This window comes from Populus alba, chromosome 1 (genome assembly GCF_005239225.2).
Source record: "Populus alba chromosome 1, ASM523922v2, whole genome shotgun sequence".
In the NCBI taxonomy this organism is placed as follows: Eukaryota; Viridiplantae; Streptophyta; class Magnoliopsida; order Malpighiales; family Salicaceae; genus Populus; species Populus alba.
The window spans coordinates 51,004,239-51,027,126 of NC_133284.1; the positions used below are offsets into that span (position 1 = coordinate 51,004,239).

Below are 22,888 nucleotides of genomic sequence, written 5' to 3' on the forward strand. Positions count from 1 at the left end.
AGAAATATTGAATGAGTAGCTGATCGGGTATTTGATGATGAGGGCATTGAATGCATAGTTGCTCAAATCTTTCCCAATACTCGAAAAATGTCTCTCCATGAGATTGTCGAATCCCACATATTTCTTTCCTTATGTTGGCAACTCGAGATGCTGGGAAATACTTCTCAAGGAAAATCTTCTTCATGGCATTCCAAGTTCCAATAGAACCTGGGAGAATGGAGAAAAGCCATGCCTTTGCTGCCCCTTTTAAAGAGAAAGGGAAAGCTTTCAACCTAACTTGTTCTTCGTCAACTCCATTCGATTTCATGCCAACACAAACCATATGGAACTCCTTGAGATGAGTATGAGGATCTTCTCCTGCAAGACCATTAAATGTTGCTAGCAAATGTATAAAACCAGATTTGAGCTTAAAGTTTACATTATTGTCGATGTTTATGCACAATGGTTGATTTTCCACGTTAGGAGCAGCAAGCTCCTTGAGTGTTTGTTGTCGTGCATTAGCCATGGTGTTGACACGAGCTTCCTTTCGTAACCTGCGTAAAGTTTTTTTCTATTTCGAGATCTAACTGCACTTGACTTTGATTAGTAGAATGGGTTACTGGCATAAATGATCCAGAAAACTCAAAAGAAACCAACCACGCAAGAGATCGAAAACAATGCAAATTGAACGAAAATCTTACGTTAGAAAACTAAAACTGCCTAAAAAGCCCTAGAAAAAAGAGGAATTTAGCCTTGATAGAGTGGGGCTAGTATTTCAAAAAATTCTATTTTGAACAGTACCGCCGCAACCAAAAATTATGTTTCTCTTTTATTTTATTTTTTTCAGAAATATAAATAACAATCACAGCAACTAAAAATAATAGCACAAGAATCAACTAAAATTACTTCCCCGGTAACGGCGCCAAAATTTGTTGCGATGTCACGATCGCACAAATTAATTACCCTAACTTCAAACACAACACACAAGATAGTATAGAGCAAGCAAGGGATCGATCCCACGAGGAAGATTTAGTTCAGATTTTTATGATATACGTTATGCAATTTGGGGGGGGTTTGGATGTTATATAGGCTAAAGCATAATAAAACAGAAAACTATCAAACAAAATTTAATAAAATCAGAAAATTATCAAGAGAACAAACCTTGGTCGCAAGCACACATCCACCTATAGAAATCAGAACTGGTCATGGAAACAAAACATCAATTTATATTCTGAATATTTATCTCTTCTTAACATTGGTTAGTTAATGGATCCGCCGTATAACTAACCCTAACCAACAAACAATCACAGTGTCCGCACTAATGATTTAATCCAATGGCAGCCTTAAGATCTAGATAAAATTCATTAATCTTAACAACCAAAGTTGTCTGCTTGTGTTGCTTTTGATCCAATGTTCTCCCTAAGTTTAATAACGTAGTTCCGCTACAATTATCAAGCTTAGTTGCTTCACAAGTTTATATACCACAACTCCTGTTTTGATATCAAACTTAGCAATAAATTGTCTACAATAATAACTTAGAGTCCGCTCTAGCAATAAAAATAAACAATCATAGGAAAAATAAGCATAGGAGAACAAACATATTCATCATATAAACTGAAAAGAAAAGGTAAAATAAATCTCACAGTTCTTGAAATCCGAAGGTTTTCGTGTCCTTGCAACCAAGAAAACAAGTTTAGCCTTGCATGTTTGTTGAATAACTAATCAAAAAGATGGAAGAATGCATGATTTCAGGTTTATTAGAGTAGGGGGCGTTTTTCTCCTCTTGGGTGGCTGCTCCCCTTCTCTTCTCTCATTCTTTTTATATGCTAGGAAACCCTAATCTCTATTTTACAAAATAATCCTCCCTTAAGTAGACAGTTTATATTTAAGTAGTTCAATAACTATTTTCCTAAAAAAGGAGAAAGAGCTTTGCATGAAATCTTCAAGCTATGTAAACCCCCGTAAATAAAAATAAATAATAAGAACAATAATAATAAAAAGAAAGAATAAAAAAAACAACACATAGGATCGAAGTAATGACGTTTCGATGAGTAATGGATATTCGGTATGAAAGAAATGAATACATGGTAGGAATGACAATAAATGTGTCATGTGAGAGAGAGAATGATCTCCTTAAACAAATTTTAAAGATATTGTTGAAGTTGAAAAGAGAGTCATGATTTTTAGTTTAAAACTTGTAACGTTGGCGAAAACCAGTGATGAGGTTTCAATGGATGAAAGAATAAGAAAATAATAATAATAATAATAGAAGATATGTAAACCCCGGTCAAAACACGTAGTTTTACAAATTAATGATAAATGTGGTAATATTGAATTTATTGAGTATAAATTAAGGGGAAATGTCATGAGGATCTAAGTAAATAAATTAATGCATGAAATTCAGATTTTTGTGTAAAAGACACTAATTGTCTAGTTTTACGATATCGATGATATATCTCAATCCGACCGTTGGATCGGGTTGAAATTTTGTAAGGAATCTCCATACATATTTTTTTATATTAAGTTCAAATTTCATGTCAATCAGAGTTGGAAAAGATTTATGAAGAGTACTGAAAATCGGGTAAATGAAAGAAGATGACACAAGGGGCATATTTGTAATTTTATCAAAACAAATACTCTCCTCTCCTCTCTTTAAAAACAGAACACGTCCTCTGCAAATAAAAAAGGAAACAGGAGGGAGACCATTTGTTTTGTCCATAGTTTTAAAACCCGGCCCGGCCCGGCGGGTCGACCCGGGACCCGGCCGACCCGGGCCTGTGGCCGGGCCGGGTCTAAGGAAAAAACAGGTTGGGAATTGGCCCGGCCAGACCCGGCCGACCCGGAGGGTCGACCCGTGACCCGGCCGACCCGGCCAAACCCGGATGAGACCCGAGTTTATTTTTTATATATATATTCTCCTGCCTGAAACAACGTCGTTTTGGCCTTTACAATTAAAAGGCCAAAAGGACAATAGCAGAGAGAAGAAGACCTAATTAATTTTAAGAATCTGTCGCGCAGAAGAGCAGATGAGCAGATGAGGTTTTCTTAACCTTTAAGAAATGGGGATGGCACTGTAACGAGGTTTGTTGTTATTTATTGTTCAAATCAAAGCTAGTTGTTTCCTTAAATCTTCTCCCTAGCTGTCAATGATAAGTAAAATTCTCTAATCACGTAGATGGTTTTCTTATAGCACTTGATTCACATTTATATATGTATATCCCTTCCTATGTTCAATAATTTGTTAATAATTAAAGGTCCCACGTGTTTTGTGCAGGTTGAGATGATTTTGCAAGCTTTGGAATATGAAATGGGCAGGTTATCTGACGAATTGATATGTTCCGCGTCCATGGCTTTTCTCATTCAAAATTAATATGTTTTTGCATAACACGGTAAGGTGTTGGATGAGTTTTTCCTTTCGACAGCAGGTAGAATCTGCTACTTCATCCGAAACTGTGTGCAACTGGAGCTTTTTGATTATTTAGTTTTACTGTGACAAAATTTTGTTAATGATTTTCATGCATCTCTTCTATCTGTAGGGAAATTTCAAACTGAGATAGGAAAGAGCTGGGCAGCTGAGATTGCCTCAAGAAGAAAATCTACATTGGCTAAAAAGCAAAACTGATCCCTGGTCCAGCCACCTTTTTCATCCCCCCTAAGGTTGAGACAGCTCCTTTGGTATCGATGTCTCTCTTACCTTTATACGCTTTTTTTGGCACTGCTCTTAAAATGATTGACATTTCTGCCTTGTTTATTTTGGCAGTAGCATGAAATCATAATTTTGTTATAGAAATGAATTGAAACTTTAATTATGATAGTAATTAGTAATCCGGTTGAAAGAATTTTCTAGTGATATCTTATAAATTATGCCAGGTCCTTAAAATGTCTTCATATGATGGTAGTACTCCAAGTAGTGATCCTTCAACGGGCCAATCATCTCAACCTTCAATTTCTATGTCAAGTGGTAGTAGAGGAAGAACAGATTTGGCATGGGGTCATTGTAGAGAAGCACCTGAACTTAGTGTTGGATGTAAAAAAACTAAATTAGTATGTTTATATTGTGCTAAAGTATTTGCGGGTGGTGGCATTAATCGATTTAAGCAACATTTAGCTGGAGTTAAAGGAGGAGTTGAACAATGTCGTAAATGTTCTCCTGATGTTCGACATCAAATGCTTTTGAACCTTAAAGGAAATGTTGAAACAAAAAAAAGAGTTAGAGAAATGCAAGCAGATTTCAATCCATTTAATGCACAACAAAGAGAGCATGAAGAGATGATGATTAGGCAATTAAAAGATGATGATGGTGATGATGATGATGAGGAGGAGGAGGAGGAGGATGTCAATACTAAAAAACATATGTTACCACCGAAGGTTGCAAAAAAGAAAAAGATTCAAAGCACCAACACTGTAAAACAATCAACTACAAGTTATGGAAAGCAGAAGAAATCTGCAACATTAGGGACATATTTCATGCCGAGAACAACTCCTGGTGCTCAAAAGTCTATTCAGAACTGTTGGCAAAGGAAAGAAGCAATTGAACGGTGTGATCTTGCTTTAGCGAAGTGGATGTTTGATGCATGTGTGCCATTTAATGCTGTTAACTCTGTGTATTATCAGCATGCAATAGATGCTGTAACAGCCATGGGTCCTGGTTATAAAGGACCAAATTTGCATGCTATCCGTGGCTATTACTTGGCAAAAGCGGTTGATGAAGTGAAGATTTATGTTGAGAGTTATCGAGAGATTTGGAAGAAGACCGGTTGCACATTAATGGCTGATGGATGGACAGATCAGAAGAGGAGGACTCTAATTAACTTCTTAGTATATTGTCCTAAAGGAACAGTTTTTTTGAAAACCGTGGATGTATCAAATGTCTCAAAGACTGCTAGATTGTTGTATCAGTTGTTTAGAGAGGTTGTTTTGTATGTTGGGGTAGAAAACATTGTGCATATGGTGACTGATAATGCTGCAAATTATGTTGCTGCTGGCAGGTTATTGATGGAAGAATTTCCTTCAATATTTTGGTCTCCTTGTGCTGCTCATTGCATCAACCTTATACTCCAGGACATTGGTAAATTGCAATCAGTTTGTTGTGTTGTTGAGCATGCTTCTGGTATCACAAAGTACATTTATAATCATTGTTATCCATTATATTTGATGAGGAAGTTCACTAGAGGAAAAGAAATACTTCGTCCAGCTCCTACTCGTTTTGCCACCAATTTCATTGCATTGCAAAGCATTTTAGCTCATAAAGATGAGTTGAGAGCTATGGTGACATCTAGGGAATGGGTCTCATCTGCTTATGCTAAAGATATCAAAGGAAAAAAGTTTGTTGAGAGTGTGCTAGACTCTTTGTTTTGGGAAGAATGTGCAATAATTGTGCGAATGAGTGAACCTTTAGTTCGAGTTCTACGATTGGTTGATGGTGATGATAGACCTTCGATGGGATATTTGTATGATGCTATTCATCATGCAAAAGAAGAAATGGTGAGGAGATTTCAAAAGAGAAAGCCTAGAGTGAAACCTTTCATAGACATTATCAATAATCGGTGGGATGGACAATTTTACAGAAATCTTTATGCAGCAGCATTTTGGTTGAATCCTCGATTTCAATATGATGCAAATATAATGGATAAACACATGAGCACCATTTTTGGACTTCTAGATGTTCTTGAGAAGTTTGCACATGGAAATCTGCCATTGCAAAGTAAGATTACAAATGAGATGAAGTTTTTTAGGAATGCTGAACATGACTTTGGCCGAGCGTCCGCAATAACTAATCGCACCCTTATGCCTCCAGGTATATAATTTTTATATTTACAAATATTATTTAACATAGTCTTACACTTTTACTTATTATTTTTTTTGTATAGATGAATGGTGGATGACATATGGAACCAGCGCTCCAAATCTACAACAATTGGCTATACGAGTGTTAAGTCAAACTTGTAGTTCTTCGGGATGTGAGAGAAATTGGAGTATGTTTGAACATATTCATTCCAAGAAGAGAAATAGATTGGAGCACCAAAGGCTTAATGACCTTGTTTACGTCCACTGCAATCTAAGATTGAAACAAAAGTATTTTTCTTTTCTCTAATTCCTTAAATATTATTTTATCTTGTTTAGTAGCATTATTAATACTTATATTGTGTTTACCTTCCCTTTTAATATATAGGAATTATTGGAAAGGACGAAATTATGATCCAATTAATGTTGAGACAATTTTCGACATGGAAAATTGGGTAGTCGAAGATGACCCATCAATGTTGACAACGGAAGAAGTAGAGAGTTTTCATCAAGCTCTATCAACTATGACCATACAAGATACTTTAGTTGATGGTAATTAATGATTTATTATTTAGTGATAAATATTATTTAAAATAAAGTTTTGTTTAACACATAATATTTATTTTTTAATTGTGTTTGAAATGTAGATGTCATAAATGTTAATGATATTGAAGATGATTGTGACGATGAAGTTTCAAAGGAGCATGCTGGTGATTTATTAGGTGTTGACGAGATTGACTCCATTCCATCGACATTTCATCCAAATTTTTCTTCCATGGACACAGAAGAACCTAATGTGTTAATTACTTAATTCAACATAAGTGAATGGGTTGTTGATTTAGAATTTATGTTGTTGGGTGTTTTGTTTTAAATATTTTATAACTTATGTTATTGGAATTTATATTGTTGGATGTTTTGTTTCAAATATTTTAGAATTTATGTGGTTGGATGTTTTGTTTTAAATATTTTATAATTTATATTTGGTTTGTATTTTGGATATTGAATTAAATTTATGTTGTTGGTTTATAATTTAAATTTGGTTTAAGTAAGTGTTGTATTGTAATTAGTTATGTGTTTTTTTTTTTTTTTAGGTTTTTTTAGGTTGACCCGGGTTAACTCGGGTCAACCCATCTGACCCGTGACCCGGAGGGTCGGCCGGGTCAATGACCGGGTCGGGTTTCAAAACTATGGTTTTGTCCCATTTTCTTCATTTTCTCTTCATCTCTTCAAGCTAAATCAAAAGGGAGTGTTCTTAGGAGGATCCTATGCAAGAAAACAAATTAAATAACAACTTAGAGAGTTATAGAGCTTGAGAGAAACAAAGAGAAGAAGCTGGAAATTGGAAGAGGAGGACATGATTTTTGCAAATTTTTGCAAGAATTCATTGAAATAAGTTAAAGTAGCAAAGGTAAGCAATATACCCTTTAGTAATTTCGTTTTTCTCTCTTGTTCTTGCATGAGGAGAAGAAAACCCCCAAGTTTAAAATTCTAGGGTTCATATAAATATTTTGGGGGAGTAATTGTTCATGTGAATTTCGAGATTTATTGCATGATAATGGCTTGATTTGCTGAAAAATAGAAAGAATCAATTGATTTGAAACTATGGGTTTTGGGATTGCAATAGGGCAGGCACTTCGGCAGCCATAGTTTGACTTTCCACCGTTGGATTAAATTGATTTTTGGATATGTTATTATGCTCAATGTCACCTACATTCTGACCGGAGGGATTGTAAATATCAGACTGCGTGTGAGGGCTGTCACCGGAGGAACATTTCTGGAAAATCACACTTCAAGACAGCCTTGTTCGTCAACTGTTATATCCTCATTTCACCGTTGGATTGGTCTGGATTTTGAATATGTTGTTCATCTAGATGTTATATAAATTCTGAACGGTTTAGATTGGAAAAGAACACTCCTACCAGAAATTGTACTTCCTGAACAGCAGGTCTCCAAATTTCAGGTCAGTCCGTTATTGTTCTGATATCGGGAGTTTTAACCGTTGGATGTATGTTAATTTTGGATTTGTTATTATGCTTAATGTCACCTACATTCTGACCGGAGGGATTGTAAATATCAGACTTTGTTTGAGGTTGTTTGAGGGCTGTCACCGGAGGAACATTTCTGGAAAATCACCCTTCAAGACAGCCTTGTTCGTCAGCCGTTATGTACTTCCTGAACAGCAGGTCTCCAAATTTCAGGTCAGTCCAATATTGTTCTGATATCGGGAGTTTTAACCGTTGGATGTATGTTAATTTTGGATATGTTATTCTAATGACGATGATGTATTATTCCACCGTGGATGTATTGAACTCTAAATTTAAATAATGATGTTTTAAGTTTTGTTTGAGAAATATTGAATGAGAATATGAGGGTTAGCATAAAAAGTATGTTTTGGGACTAAGGATAATGGTAATGATGGTTGTGTTTGTGTTATGTTTGACTCATGTTTGATGTGTTGATAAGTGATGGTATAGTTCAATTCTATAAAGAATAGTGATTGACTAATATTTTGGTTGTGTTAGAATGGGAAATCATGTTGTGAGTTGAATTATGATATAAGGAATCATTTTGAGTGTGCTTTTGGAAAAATTTGGCATTTGTAGTCATTGATGAAATTTAAGTTAAATTACATTGTTTGGTGATAGATTAAATGTCTTGGGACAAAAGAAAATCGGTGATGAAAAGTCATGCCCTTTGGACATTGAAGATCATTGATGAAGAATTGAATTAAATGGACATTTAATTTAAATGACAAGTACGAAAATAAATACATTCATGGAAATTGTTTACGAAAGTATTTGATTTTGTGAATTTATGAATATTATGAATAAATCGAGAAGATTCAATAATGATTCAGGATGTTATATTAAAAATTTAAGAGAAGCATTCACTCGACTTCTCAGGAGCTCGTATAGTAGGAGCTTTGCAGGAGGGGCACAACAACAACAAGGAAGAGCGAGTTGAGCTTCTGCAGCTGGTAGGTGCTCTATACCTACACTTTTTACGTAGCGTTAATTTACGAACTTATTAAATTCTTGGTCTTTGCGTCTATAGATGAAACCACAAAGAGAGAGGATAAAGTGAAATAAACGAGGAATTAAAAATGGAATTGAGTACTTGACTGGGTTAAGAATATGAATTACACTAATAGACTTCGTTGATGATCATTCCTCGAACTTGATTAGCCGGTCCCGAATGCGGAGGCTAATGATGTTAGTAAGGTTTACTAACATTGGGCCTAAATGTTGACAAATGGTTGATTAGCTTCGGCTAATGGCATCCGAATGGATGACTGGGATGAAGGAATGATTAGCTTCGGCTAATGGCATCCGAATGGATAGCCAGGACAAATGAATGATTAGCTTCGGCTAATGGCATCCGAATGGATGGCCGGGACAACGAATGATTAGCTTCGGCTAATGGCATCCGGATGGATGGCCGGGACAACGAATGATTAGCTTCGGCTAATGGCATCCGGATGGATGGCCGGGGTGAGTGAAAGGTTAGCTTTGGCTAATGACATCCGAAGTGGATGACCGGGGTGAGTGAAAGGTTAATGATATTGACCGGTGCTATCAATATCGGCAATCACACGAAACTTGATTAGCCGGTCCCGAATGTGGAGGCTAATGATGTTAGTAAGGTTTACTAGCATCGGCATAATCATCCCTGAAAACGAGGGATACTGAACTTGATTAACTATTTGGATGAGAATAGTTAATGATACTGACCGGTGCTGTCAATATCAGCAATCACACGAAACTTGATTAGCCGGTCCCGAATGCGGAGACTAATGATGTTAGTAAGGTTTACTAACATCGGCATAATCATCCCTGAAAACGAGGGATACTGAACTTAATTAACTATTCGGGTGAGAATAGTTAATGATATTGACCGGTGCTGTCCATATCGGCAATTACACGAAACTTGACTAGTTATTCCTGAAGTGAAAGCTAATGATGTCAAGAATCTTGACATCAACATTTCCGTAAATATTCCAAGATATTATGGAAAGAAAAATCTGATTGGCTATTTCATGTTAGAAATAGTCGATAACATCAATCAATGATATTAATTTTGACGTTTATAATGAACTTGATTAGCCAATCCTAATATGAGAGACTAATAACACTAATGAAAATTTATTAATATCAGCATTCCCTTCCAAGTTTTAGGGGAGTGGTAATAATTAAAAATATTAATGAAATGGGGATTGACATCTTGATAGGATTATTCATTCGGCCTTGAAGAGGCGGATATTGATTGGAAATTATGGAATAAGATGGGCGGAGGAACTAGTTACCCGGTGATGGGCTAGTGGCATTAGTTTTGTTTTCTAATGACCGGAATATACAACTTGAATTAAACTTACTCGTGTGGTGTTAATAGTGTCAGGATGACTAACTTGTCAGATTATAAATGGAATGTTGGATGATACCTAATTGCTAAACAAAAATGGTAATTTGTGTTTATATCATGGATTATTGGAGGAAAAAAAAAAGAGAAACTTATGAGGATCTAATTCTTGTGAAGGATGGAGGCAAATATCGTATCGCTTGGGACGTGAGAGCAGAAGTTCATTAACCATGGTAGGTGTTATACACTTAAGGAATGCAATATATATATATATATATATATATATATATGATGTATTTTGAATTAATTAAGGAATTGTAATTGATATAATTTGAGAATCATGTCCTGCGCACAGGAAGGATGTCAAAGAAATTATGACCAATAATGTAAATATGTTGTATTAAGGTTTCATGTTGTTACTGGCATGATAAGAATTTAGTGATAATTATAATAGTGTAATAAAATGTCAATAATAGTCATATTATTCGAAGATGGATCGGATGTGAATATTGTGAAAATGATGGCAGGTTCCATGATAATGAGAGATTTTACTGAAAATCTAAAGAAACATTGGAATGTGTTGAAATGGGCACAAGAAATATGTAAGTGGAATATATTTATAAACTAAAATTGGACCGAAATCATGATGAGTTTGACAACTTATATGGAAAAGCCATAATGGGTATAATAGATGTTGGGATTGAAATTAATATAAAGAGATAGAGTAAGAGGGAGAGAAATCACATGGTAAATATTATAATGAATTAAATGCGCTCATGAGGTGAAACAAGACACAAAATGAAAATGTTGAATGATTCTAGGAAGGATGGATAGAGACGTAATAATGGAAGGATAAATGAGAATTTCAAGGAACTATGATTGCATATCGTTGAATATATGTTTAACTTCGTGCATGTATTGTGTGATTTTCCTTTTATGCTATATTTATTATATATATTATGAAATTGCAGGTCCTTCAGATTCACGCCAGGAGTAGTGTTTCAGGTCCTCTAGTTTCCTTTTGCATGATTGAATAAGAAGATGAACATTAATGTAGTTTGTCATTTAGGAACTAAATGACTTAATATGTAATAATACTCTAGCAATTAAAATAAACAATCATAGTAAAAATAAGCATAGGATAGCAAACATATTCATCATATAAACTGAAAAGAAAAGGTAAAATAAATCTCACAGTTCTTGAAATCCGAAGGTTTTCGTGTCCTTGCAACCAAGAAAACAAGTTTAGCCTTGCATGTTTGTTGAATAACTAATCAAAAAGATGGAAGAATGCATGATTTCAGGTTTATTAGAGTAGGGGGGCGTTTTTCTCCTCTTGGGTGGTTGCTCCCCTTCTCTTCTCTCATTCTTTTTATATGCTAGGAAACCCTAATCTTTATTTTACAAAATAGTCCTCCCTTAAGTAGACAGTTTATATTTAAGTAGTTCAATAACTATTTTCCTAAAAAAGGAGAAAGAGCTTTGCATGAAATCTTCAAGCTTTGACTTAGAGGAGCTAAATTGCTGAAATAAAAACTTGGATGTCGGTTTAGATGCTTCAGAACGTAATTTGGACTCGTTTCTTCACGAAACCTGTTTGCTGGCAGAATTAAGTTGTCATCTTTGAAAACTTATATCTCCCTCATATGACATCGTTTTTGGCTGAAATTTGGAGCGTTTATAGGCCTTTGAGTCAAAAATCCAAAACTATTTAGTTTGCATCAATTAGAATTTTGTACCTCTAGATATTTAAGTCGGAATGACCGAAGGTCAACATTGGCAGATTGCGAGATTTGACTTTGAAAGCTGCGATTTCCATGCTCTTCCTTAGTTTATTGTCTTACCTTAGATGTCCAGAAAGGTATGGATGTTAGCTTTATAATGCCACTAGAATCACTTCATTTTGATCTTTAGAGCTCATGCTCTGCATCAAATATGCCAATTACCTCCAATTTACTCCTTTTTACATCTTTCATCCAAAAGTGCCTTCAAAACATAAAATAAAGAATATCAATGCATTTTATATATAAAACATATGCAAAACACTAGTTAAATGTGGGTGAAACTATCGAATAATATGGTTGCATCACGTTGCTTAGCCTTTCTTCCTTTTCTTCTCTGCGTTCCTCTTCAGCTCTGTTCTCCTCTCTTTCCCTTTCTCGTTCTGCTCCCAACTGTGCTGTTGTTGACTAGGAAGACAGTGGCAGCTGGTGGTGATGGCGTGGGGAGTGGCCTGGATGGTGGTCGACCCTTCTTCCTCTTCTTCTCTGCGTTTTTCTCTTCAGCTCTGTTTTCCTCTGTTTTCGTTTCCTCCTGCTTTTCACGGGGCTCTCTTTGTTTCAAAACTTCCCTCCCCTTTCAGTTTCAAAAGAGCCCTCTCTCGTCCCCCAAAAATCATCCACTTGGTGAGGTGTTGAGAGAGTATTTATAGGCTAGAAGGAGCGGGTTACTGTTTCCGCGTGGGGAGCAGGGCATGCGGCGGGTTGGTAGGCTAGTGGGAGCGGCTGTCCAAGCGCGTCTCCCCTTTTTTTTTAAAAAAAAAAAAAATTAATTAATATTTTTTTATTTTATTTTTATTTTATTTGTGGGCTACCCAAAAATGGGTTACAACAAACCGATTCAAGCAAACGCAACAACGAACGAAAAAAATCGCCAGCCGATGCCGCGCGGATTTTCTAGACGTGCAACAGAATGACGACTCCACTAGGGACGGTACTATTTCTGACATTATTGGACTAAGCTTTGTGTATTTGATGTGTTTAAGTTTTTGCTTTTTTGTCTATTTTTTGTTATCGTATTTTCCATGCATTTTATAGGAATTGTTTCATGCATCATCTGTTCTTATTTTTGAAAGCACACACAAGTTTCTAGGCTAGGTGGGGAACTAACGATTTGCCCTAAGACTAATGGTCAGGGTTCAGATGCGTGAAACACCCAACTCATATCTGAGTGCCTGCTTGGTAATGGTGGGTATACGTGCCTTAACTATTCCTTGCAACGCTCCCATACTGTCTTTACGAAGAACGTTACTAGGCAGATATGAGACCCTCTTGAGACCAGGTAGAAAACCTACCCTTTTCGCATAATGAATAGAACCTGTCCTTAGGTTGTATGTGCTATCATTACTTGCATTAGGGCAAACCCTTCTTGAAGCATCTTGAACTCAAGACTTGTGGGTGACACATTGGTCGTCACTCCGAAAATTTTCATTGTAGAGTTTGGGCAAAAATCACGATTATTGTTCCATCATACAAGAGTTACGACCATATTGTCACCCCTCGAAGGGCGAGTTCATCATATAGATTACATGTTCATACATTTGTCATGCATGCACCGGAATGAAAAGTAGGTCCCCTACAAGTCTACAACACCCGACTTTGAACGAAAAAAAACACGGAAGATGAAGAGTCTACTCGCCGTAATGTCTATTTTTAAGAAGAGTTGGAGTTTCTGAAGACATGTGTGACTCGCCTCTAGCTTACTCGAGCAAATACTGAAACATAATTCTAGGGAAGTTTCCTTCCAATCGACCTATCATCTTTGTTCAAAACCTAACAACAACTCAGCCCGAAGAAATTGGGGGCAAACGTAGTCAAGAGCCTCAACACAATCCTGTATTTCTGCAAAATCTTTTGTGGGAAGGTTGACTAAAGGGGAATTGCACCGCCGGTGCAGAATGGAGCCTATTCTTGTTCTGCAAAAAAAAAAAAAAAAAAAAAAAAAAACACCTCAGTTTGATCATGCCTAGAAAACTTCTTGACTTTTTTTTCAACCTGTTCCAGTTGGTAATTTGGCTCAAAATTTCAAAAAAAAAAAAAAAACTTTCTCTGTCAAATGAGCCTTTCTTGTTAATAAGATCATGTGTTTTCTTGTATTCATAACATACCATTATTTTTGTTGTTGGTTCATACAAAGAACATATCGAACATAACTATTAAGCATGAAGCCATTACACCAAGAATCCCTGGGTATGTTTCCCCTTTCTTCCAAAATTATGCATGATTGCACATCAGGATTTTTAGGAATTCAAAGTTTAGTACAAAAACAGAAATCATGTTGATGTTTATCCAAAAACAAATGAGTTCTGAAAATTCAGGTGATTCCTTAGAAAGTTAACCATACACCTAGAGAACATAAAAAAAAACACATCATGAAGTGACTTCAGAAGCTGAGTTTTGTTTGAATGAATAATGAGAAATCACATTGTACACTTGCATGAAAGCAGGGCTTACCGATCCTAAATGCATGAATTTGAAATGAACAAAGGCCATCTTTGATAATCTTTTCACGAGGCTAAAATATATCATTTGTAGTCTCCTTTTGAGCCTGATAATATTTTTTGGAAATAACCTTGGCTAGGATCACACCCCACACTGGGGGCAAGTGCAATGACATAGAAAAAACCTTAATGATTGAAAGTGCCCTAAGCAACACTAGGGGGGCATAAAAGAAAATTCTCCAATCATCAAAAGGTACCCAAACAAAGATGGGTATGAAAAAAAATCCAAAGGATAAAAAATGTTGAGCAAAAAAAAAAAAAAAAACCCCTATATGATGATGCTCAAAACCATATGAAGAAAACAAAAACAAAGAGAACAAGCCCAAGCCCAACACAAGGGGGCACGATAGATAATTTTGGAAAGACACTCAAATGACAAAAGGTCAAGAAACAAGCACAGGTGATCCTTAGTCTTGAAATCCCTTAAACACCTTTTGAGCTTACAAATATTATTTTCTTCATAACCAAGAGCCCAAGCCTACATTACGTGCCTAATCAAGCCCTTTTCTGATCAAAGGCAAGAAATCTGGATCGGTAGGCAATGCTTTCTCATGTGAACCAAATCATTATTCATGCAAATAAAATGAATGATTTCAAGACTAGATCTTTGCAACTCTCATATTAAATCTTGAACCATTTCGACCAGCCAAATGTCACTTCATATTTTTCACTAAAAGCAAAACAAAAAGTTTTCATCACTTTTGATAACCTCTCCATAGGAATCACTTGAATTTCTTCAGAATGAGTTTGCTTTGAATCGATGTCAAAATGATTTCCGTGTTTGGAATAGCTTTGGAATTCCAAAAATTCTGCATGAAAAAACTCCTTGTCAAACCTTCCTTCACATAGCCTCATCCCCAAACCCGAATTGAACACTTGGGGGCATGATCAAGTCGGGGAGCAATAAAAAAATATATACATCTGGTAGGGCTGGCTCCATAATTCCCTTTCTAAGAATTTGTCGGGCAAAATCGGCAACCTTTGAGGTAAAGGGCGGAGGACAAAGAAGTATGATGATATCAAGTGCGTTTTCCAACCCTACCTCATTTCGAGTGCGCCTTTGAGCCACCACCATTCGGGTAATGCGTTTTCTAACCCTGCCTCCTTTTGAGTGCGCCTTTGAGCCCTCGCCAACATTTTTCTGGGTAGGTCACCCATTATAACGCGACCAATTCTCCATGTTTTTTATCTGGGTAGGTCACCCATTACAATGAGACCAATCTTTCACTTGGGTAGGTCACCCATTACAATGAGACCACTCTTTCCTTTTTCTTGGGTAGGTCACCTATCACAATGAGACCAATATTTTTCTGGGTAGGTAACCCATTACAATGAGGCCATTCTTCCACCTAGGTATGTCACCCATTACAATGAGACCACTCTTTTCTTTTTCTTGGGTAGGTCACCCATTATAATGAGAGCGCACTTCATATTCTTTCCATTTGGGTAGGTCACCCATCATAATGAGACTGTTTTTCACATTCTTTCCACCTGGGTTGGTCACCCATTACAATGAGACCACTTTTTACACATTTTTTTAGTTCCAGTTGAATGAGGTCGCCAGATGGGATCTCAAGTAGCTTTGGTTAAAGGGAATCGCCAGATGGGATTTCAGGTTGACCGAGCTACGCATATTTTTTTGTTGTGGTTTAATGAGGTCGCCAGATGGGATTTCAGGTTGACCGAGCTACACGCAGTTTTTAGTTCCAGTTGAATGAGGTCGCCAGATGGGATCTCATGTGGCTTTGGTTAAAGGGAATCGCCAGATGGGATTTCATGTTGACCGAGCTACACGCAGTTTTTAGTTCCAGTTGAATGAGGTCGCCAGATGGGATCTCATGTGGCTTTGGTTAAAGGGAATCACCAGATGGGATTTTAGGTTGACCGAGCTACACGCAGTTTTTAGTTCCAGTTGAATGAGGTCGCCAGATGGAATCTCATGTGGCTTTGATTAAAGGGAATCGCCAGATGGGATTTCAGGTTTACCAAGCACGTAATGTAGGCTTGGGCTCTTGGTTATGAAGAAAATGATATTTGTAAGCTCAAAAGGTGTTTAAGGGATTTCAAGACTAAGGATCACCTGTGCTTGTTTCTTGACCTTTTGTCATTTGAGTGTCTTTCCAAAATTATCTATCGTGCCCCCTTGTGTTGGGCTTGGGCTTGTTCTCTTTGTTTTTGTTTTCTTCATATGGTTTTGAGCATCATCATATAGGGGTTTTTTTTTTTTTTGCTCAACATTTTTTATCCTTTGGATTTTTCTTCATACCCCATCTTTGTTTGGGTACCTTTGATGATTGAGAATTTTCTTTTATGCCCCCTAGTGTTGCTTAGGGCACTTTCAATCATTAAGGTTTTTTCTATGTCATCACACTTACCCCCAGTGTGGGGTGTGATCCTAGCCAAGGTTATTTCCAAAAAATATTATCAGGCTCAAAAGGGGACTACAAATGATATATTTTAGCCTCGTGAAAAGATTATCAAAGATGGCCTTTCTTCATTTCAAATTCATGCATTTAGGATCGGTAAGCCCTGCTTTCATGCGAGTATACAATGTGATTTCTCATTATTCATTCAAATAAAACTCAGCTTTTGGAGTCACTTTATGGGTTCTTTTTGTTTTTTTGTTTTTTTTTTAGGTTTTCTAGGTGAATGGTTACCTTTCTAAGGAATCACCTGAATTTCCAAAACTTGTTTGTTTTGGAAAAACATCAACATGATTTCTGTTTTTTGTACTAAACTTTGAATTCCTAAAAAATCCTTGTGAACATGTGCGATCATGTACAGTTTTGGAAGAAAAGGGAAACACACCCAAAGATTCTTGGTGTGATAGTTTCATGCTTAACAGTTATGTTCAATGTGTTATTTGTATGAAACAACAACAAAAATGATGGTATGTTATAAGCACATGATCTTATTGACAATGAAGGCTCATTTGACAAGGAAAGAGTTGTGGAATTTTAAGCCAAGTTACCAACAAAAAAAACTGGAACAGGTTGAAACAGAAAACAAGAAGTTTTCTAGGCATGATCAAACTGAGGTAGTTTATTATTATTATTATTATTATTATTATTATTTTTGCAGAACAAGAACAGGCTCCATTCTGCACCGGCAGTGCAATTCCCCTTTAGTCAGCCTTCCCACAAAAGATTTTGCAGAAATACAGGATTGTGTTGAGACTCTTGACTATGTTTACCCCCAATTTCTTCAGGTTGATTCGTTGTTGGGTTTTGAACAAAGATGATAGGTCGATTGGAAGGAACTTTCCTAGAGTTATTTTTCAGTATTTGCTCGAGTAAGCTAGAGGCAAGTCCCACATGTCTTCAAAACTCCAACTCTTCTTAAAAATGGACATTACGACGAGCACACTTCTTCTATGTTTTTTCCGTTCAACGCCGGGTGTTGTAGACTCGTAGGGGACCTACTTTTCATCTCGGTGCATGCATGACAAATGTATGAACATGTAATCTATGTGATGAACTCACCCTTTGAGGGGTGACAATATGGTCGTAACTCTTGTGTGATGGAACAAGAATCGTTGTTCTGATCTTGGGATTGCAGACCTAAACTCAACAGGCTCTCATTTTACATGGACAAATGGTCATATATGGACAAAGATAGATAGAGTAATGGCAAACACTCAATGGTTCACACAGCAGCAAATGGCGCATGTTCACTTTGGTAACCCGGGAGCCTTCTCAGACCACTCTCCTTAAACTATCCAGCTGGGATTACGTGAGCTTTGTGGCAAAAGAAACTTCAAATTCTTCAACATGTGGGCTACTCACCCTCAATTCTTGGAAACCATTTCCCAGCATTGGTCTTTGGATATCTATGGGTCGCACATGTACATTCTTTGTAAAAAGCTCAAGCACTTAAAGGGTAGGCTGAGAAGTTTGAACAACCTCCATTTTAGTCACATTTCAGAGAAGGTTGCAAGAGCAGGGAAAGAGCTGGATGAAACTCAACTTCTTTTTCAAAATGACAAAGACAATGGTGATCTCCTTGCTTTAGAAAAGAAGCAGAGGCTCAACCTTGTTAACCTCAAATCAGCTGAGAAGATGTTCTTTGGCCAAAAGCTAAAATGCTCTTTCTTTAAAGATTGTGACAAGGACACCAGATTTTTCCACTCCTTGATGAGTCAACGGCACAGAAAGCACGATATTCCAGCCATTTTTCGAAGTGATGGCATGCTAACTTCATCAGCTGAAGAGGTTGGTAGAGTATTTGTTGTACTATAAAGAACTCCTGGGAACTTCCAAGCAAACTATCCCTCCACGTGTTAATGTAGTTCAAAGTGGCGCCTGCATCAATACTGACACCCATGAATTCCTCCTTGCCCCAGTTTTGGCTGATGACATCAAGCGAGTTCTTTTTAGTATGGATGATAATAAAGCGTCGAGTCCCGATGGATACACAGCTGCATTTTTAAAAAAAGCTTGGAGCATTGTGGGCGAAGACTTTTGTTTAGCTGTTCAAGATTTCTTTGCTTCTGGGGAGATTCTCAAGCAGATTAACCACTCTATCATAGCTCTTGTTCCAAAGTCAGTCAATGCCAACTCTGCTGCAGACTACAGACCCATCTCCTGCTGCAACATCACTTACAAAGTTATTTCCAAGCTACTTGCTGAGAGATTAGCTCATGTATTAAATGATATCATCATCCCTTCTTAAAATGCTTTTCTTGGTGGTAGACTCATGGCTGACAATATTAATCTCATGCAAGAGCTACTGCAAAGTTATGGGCGAAAACGTATATCTCCCCGCTGCACCATCAAGATTGACTTCAGGAAAGCATTCGATACAGTTCAGTGGCCATTTCTTCGTGATCTCCTCCATTTTTTGGGGTTCCCTTCTAGGTTTGTTCAGCTGGTTATGAAATGTGTGGAGACTGCCTCTTTCTCTATTTGCATTAATGGTAATCTATTCGGTTTCTTCCAAGGCAAGTGTGGTGTTCGGCAAGGAGATCCATTGTCTCCCTATCTCTTCATTATATGCATGGAATACTTCTCTAGATTACTGAAAAGCACCACCCAGCATTCGGGATTTCATTTTCATATGAAATGTCAAGCTTTGGGAATCAATCATCTTGGATTTGCTGATGATATTCTCCTGCTCTGCCGTTGTGACATGGCCTCTGTTAACATTCTCCTCCAGCAGCTTAGGGTTTTTGGGGAGTCTTCTGGCCTTATAATTAATGCAGCCAAATCATCTATTTTCTTTGCTGGTGTCTCAGAAGATATGAAGCAGGCCATCCTCAGCCTCTCCCAGTTCACCGAAGGATGTTTTCCCTTTAAGTACCTTGGTGTCCCTCTCAGCCCTCACAGGCTTCTCGCCAGTCAATTCTCCCCTCTCATTCACAGATTAGAATCTACTATTTAGAATTGGATGGGAAAGTATCTCTCATATGCAGGTCGGCTGGAGTTAATAAAATCAGTATTGCATGGCATGGTGCAGTTTTGGATTAGTATCTTCCCTATCCCAACTGTTGTTATCAGCAAGATTACCGGTTTGTGCAAGAATTTTCTATGGACTGGCAATATGCTTAGAAGTAAATCGGCTCTTGTAGGTTGGAAACAGGTGTGTCTGCCAAAAGATGAAGGGGGTCTGGGGATTCATGATATCAAAGCTAGAAATGACAGTTTCTTTACAAAACATCTCTGGAATATTCACTTGAAGGCAGATTCCCTCTAGATTCGATGGGTATGCCATTACTACATAGCCCACGCCTCCATCTGGTCCTTGGATGCCAAGAAAACTGACTCTCCTCTGTTGAAGTCAATCTTCTACCTTTGTAACAGAATGCTAAGCCTTTGTGGAGGGGTAGTTCAATTGCAACAGTTGCTCTCAAACTAGCACTCAGATCACTATCCTTTTATAGCCAATGCATATGATTTTTTCAGACATAAAGCTGAGCCTGTCCACTGGGCAAATGTAGTTTGGGAGCAGTGGTCCCTTCCAAGACATAGCTTCTCCCTATGGCTGGCAATGTTGGGCAAGCTGTGAACGAGAGATCGTCTTCAGTTTCTCTCCTCTGATCCTATATGCCCTCTTTGTCAGAATGCTGATGAGTCTCATGCTCACCTCTTCTTCAATTGTGACTGGTCGTCTTCTCTTTGGAGAAAGACCAGACTCTGGCTCAAGATTCATCACAATATGCCTTCCTTAAGCAGAGCTACCCAGGTTTTACAAAACACCAAAAAAAGGCTACAATTGAGAATGAGAAGGGTATCTCTTGTTGTCCTTGTGTATTTGATCTGGGAGGAAAGAAACAGGAGAATTTTTTACAACACTGGTAAATCAGTTGAGGCTATTTTCCAGAAATTTCAGATTCTGTTTTACACTATATTGTACTTTCATGAAAAAAATACCCAGGCCTACAGTGTTGCATTCTAAATGGATCGGTTGGAGTAGATTCATGTGCATGGTCGTGCTTGGTTTTTCTTGTACCTTCATGGATTAACCTCTGTTTTCCTCGTTCCTACATGGAGTAAAAGTAGTTTGGGGATTAGCATGGTTGGCTGGTTGCTTGAACGTGCATGGGCTTCTCCATGGATCTTCGTCCTGCATTGATTAGTTTATGTATGGATTTTTAAAGTTGTCTTGGCTGTTTTCTGGGAGGCTGCTATTGGCCATGGCTTTTCACGTCCCTGCATGATAAGGCTCATGGATGGAATAGGGGCTGATGTGATGTTGTTTTGGCTAAGGGCTAGATGTTTCCGCCTTGGTTCTGCATGGGAAAGGAGCAGCTGGATGTTCTGTTGGCTTTCGGCTGCTTGTCTTGGCTTGGGTGGCAGTAGGTTGGCTTGGCTGGCAGTACATCAGATTGGCTGGTTATGAACAATTTTACCCCTCTTGTTTGTCTTCTGTGTGACTACTTCTAGCCTTGGAGTTGTTTATTTTATGTTCTTTTCAATGGGAGCATGTTCCCATTTTAGTTCAGGGTACTGATTACCCTCATCTCTGTATATATATTTTGTGTTTGCTACTTTTGTGGCTTTGTTCCTTTGATCTTAATAAATTCTTACATTTGATCAAAACAAAAAGAATCGTGATTTTTGCCCAAACTCTACAATGAAAATTTTCTGAGTGACGACCATTGTGTCACCCACAAGTCTTGAGTTCAAGATGCTTCAAGAAGGGTTTGCCCTTATGCAAATTATGATAGCACATACAGCCTAGGGACAAGTTCTATTCATTATGTGAACATGGGTAGGTTTTCTATCTGGTCTCAAAAGGGTCTCATATCTGCCCAGTGACGTTCTTTGTAAAGACAGTATGGGGGCGTTGCAAGGAATAGTTAAGGCACGTATACCCACTATTACCAAGCAGGTACTCAGATATGAGTTGGGTGTTTCACGCATCTGAACCCTGACCAATAGTCTTAGAGCAGATCGCTAGTTCCCCACCTAGCCTAGAAGCTTGTGTGTGCTTTCAAAAATAAGAACAAGTGATGCATGAGACAATTCTATAAAATGCATGGAAATAAATATTAACAAAAAGATAAAAATGCAAAAACTTAAACTCATCAAATATACAAAGCTTAGTCCAATAATATCAGAAACAATACCGTCCCCAGTGGAGTCGTCATTCTGTCGCACGTCAGAAAATTTGTGCGGCATCGGCTAGCGATTTTTTCTCGTTATGTGGTTGCTTTGATTGGTTCGTTGGAGTCGCCACCTAGTAATTGATTGCGGGCTACTAGGAAACCGGATATACTGGTCTTGTCAGAGATTCGCGGGTAAGGGACTGGTTGTGGTTAGGGAAGGTATTAGCACCCCTAACACACCCTACCTGAGGTAACCTGCTTCGTGATTTTGACGTGTTAAAGAAGTTTTAAAATTTTATCTTTTCATCGGATATTAGAAATACAACTTACGTATAAGTTTATAATTCTTGACCGTGATCCAATCAAAATATTAAATTCTTCTTTAATCTTTGTAATTTTATCATTAAAAAAAAACATTCATAAAAAAAATACAAACACACACATACGCTTTCACTATTTTTGTTTCTTTTCTTTTCTTTTCTTTTCCTTTTCTTTCTTTTACATCCACAATACAAATAAAAAAAATTAAATGCTAAATAAAAAAAATTACATCAAACCATTTAAAATTACAAAACAGCCCCTAAAACATCCTAAGGCTTCTAGAATATGCAGGAACAATGCACGGGAACAGTGGTGGCGCGTCTTCCCACACGCCCCCGCCACTGGAGGCGCATGGGTTCATGCGCCGCCGCAAGAAAACCCCAGGAATAGGGGGGTTTGGATCGACTTTTTCTTCTCAGTCTCTCTACGCCGGTGGTGACCTGCAAACAACCAAAAATACCACAGGCAGTCAATTTTAACTTTTTCCTTTGTTTTCAATCTATTTTTCTTTCTCTTCTTCTTCGTTTTGGGTCTGCTTTCCTCATTGTAGATCTATTCTTGTCTTTTGCTTTCCCGTCCTTCTTTGTTTCAGATGGCGGCGGAGTCGTGGGTGTCACCGCTGT

At 37.5% G+C, this 22,888-nt stretch overlaps 1 protein-coding gene and 1 long non-coding RNA gene across 2 annotated transcripts; both read left to right on the plus strand.

Annotated features, from left to right (window-relative positions):
• The first annotated feature begins 4,332 nt into the window (after positions 1-4,332).
• On the plus strand, positions 4,333-6,939 carry LOC118040413 (uncharacterized). The gene is made up of 4 exons (XM_035047339.2): positions 4,333-5,776; positions 5,850-6,054; positions 6,152-6,315; positions 6,411-6,939. The coding sequence occupies exons 1-4, from the start codon at positions 4,333-4,335 to the stop codon at positions 6,572-6,574; spliced, it is 1,977 nt and encodes a 658-aa protein (XP_034903230.2). The 3' UTR covers positions 6,575-6,939.
• A 1,676-nt stretch (positions 6,940-8,615) lies between these two features.
• Positions 8,616-11,214, plus strand: LOC118040411 (uncharacterized). The gene is made up of 3 exons (XR_004686063.2): positions 8,616-8,740; positions 10,297-10,352; positions 11,091-11,214. It is a non-coding gene; the product is annotated as an uncharacterized lncRNA (long non-coding RNA).
• The last annotated feature ends 11,674 nt before the right edge of the window (positions 11,215-22,888 follow it).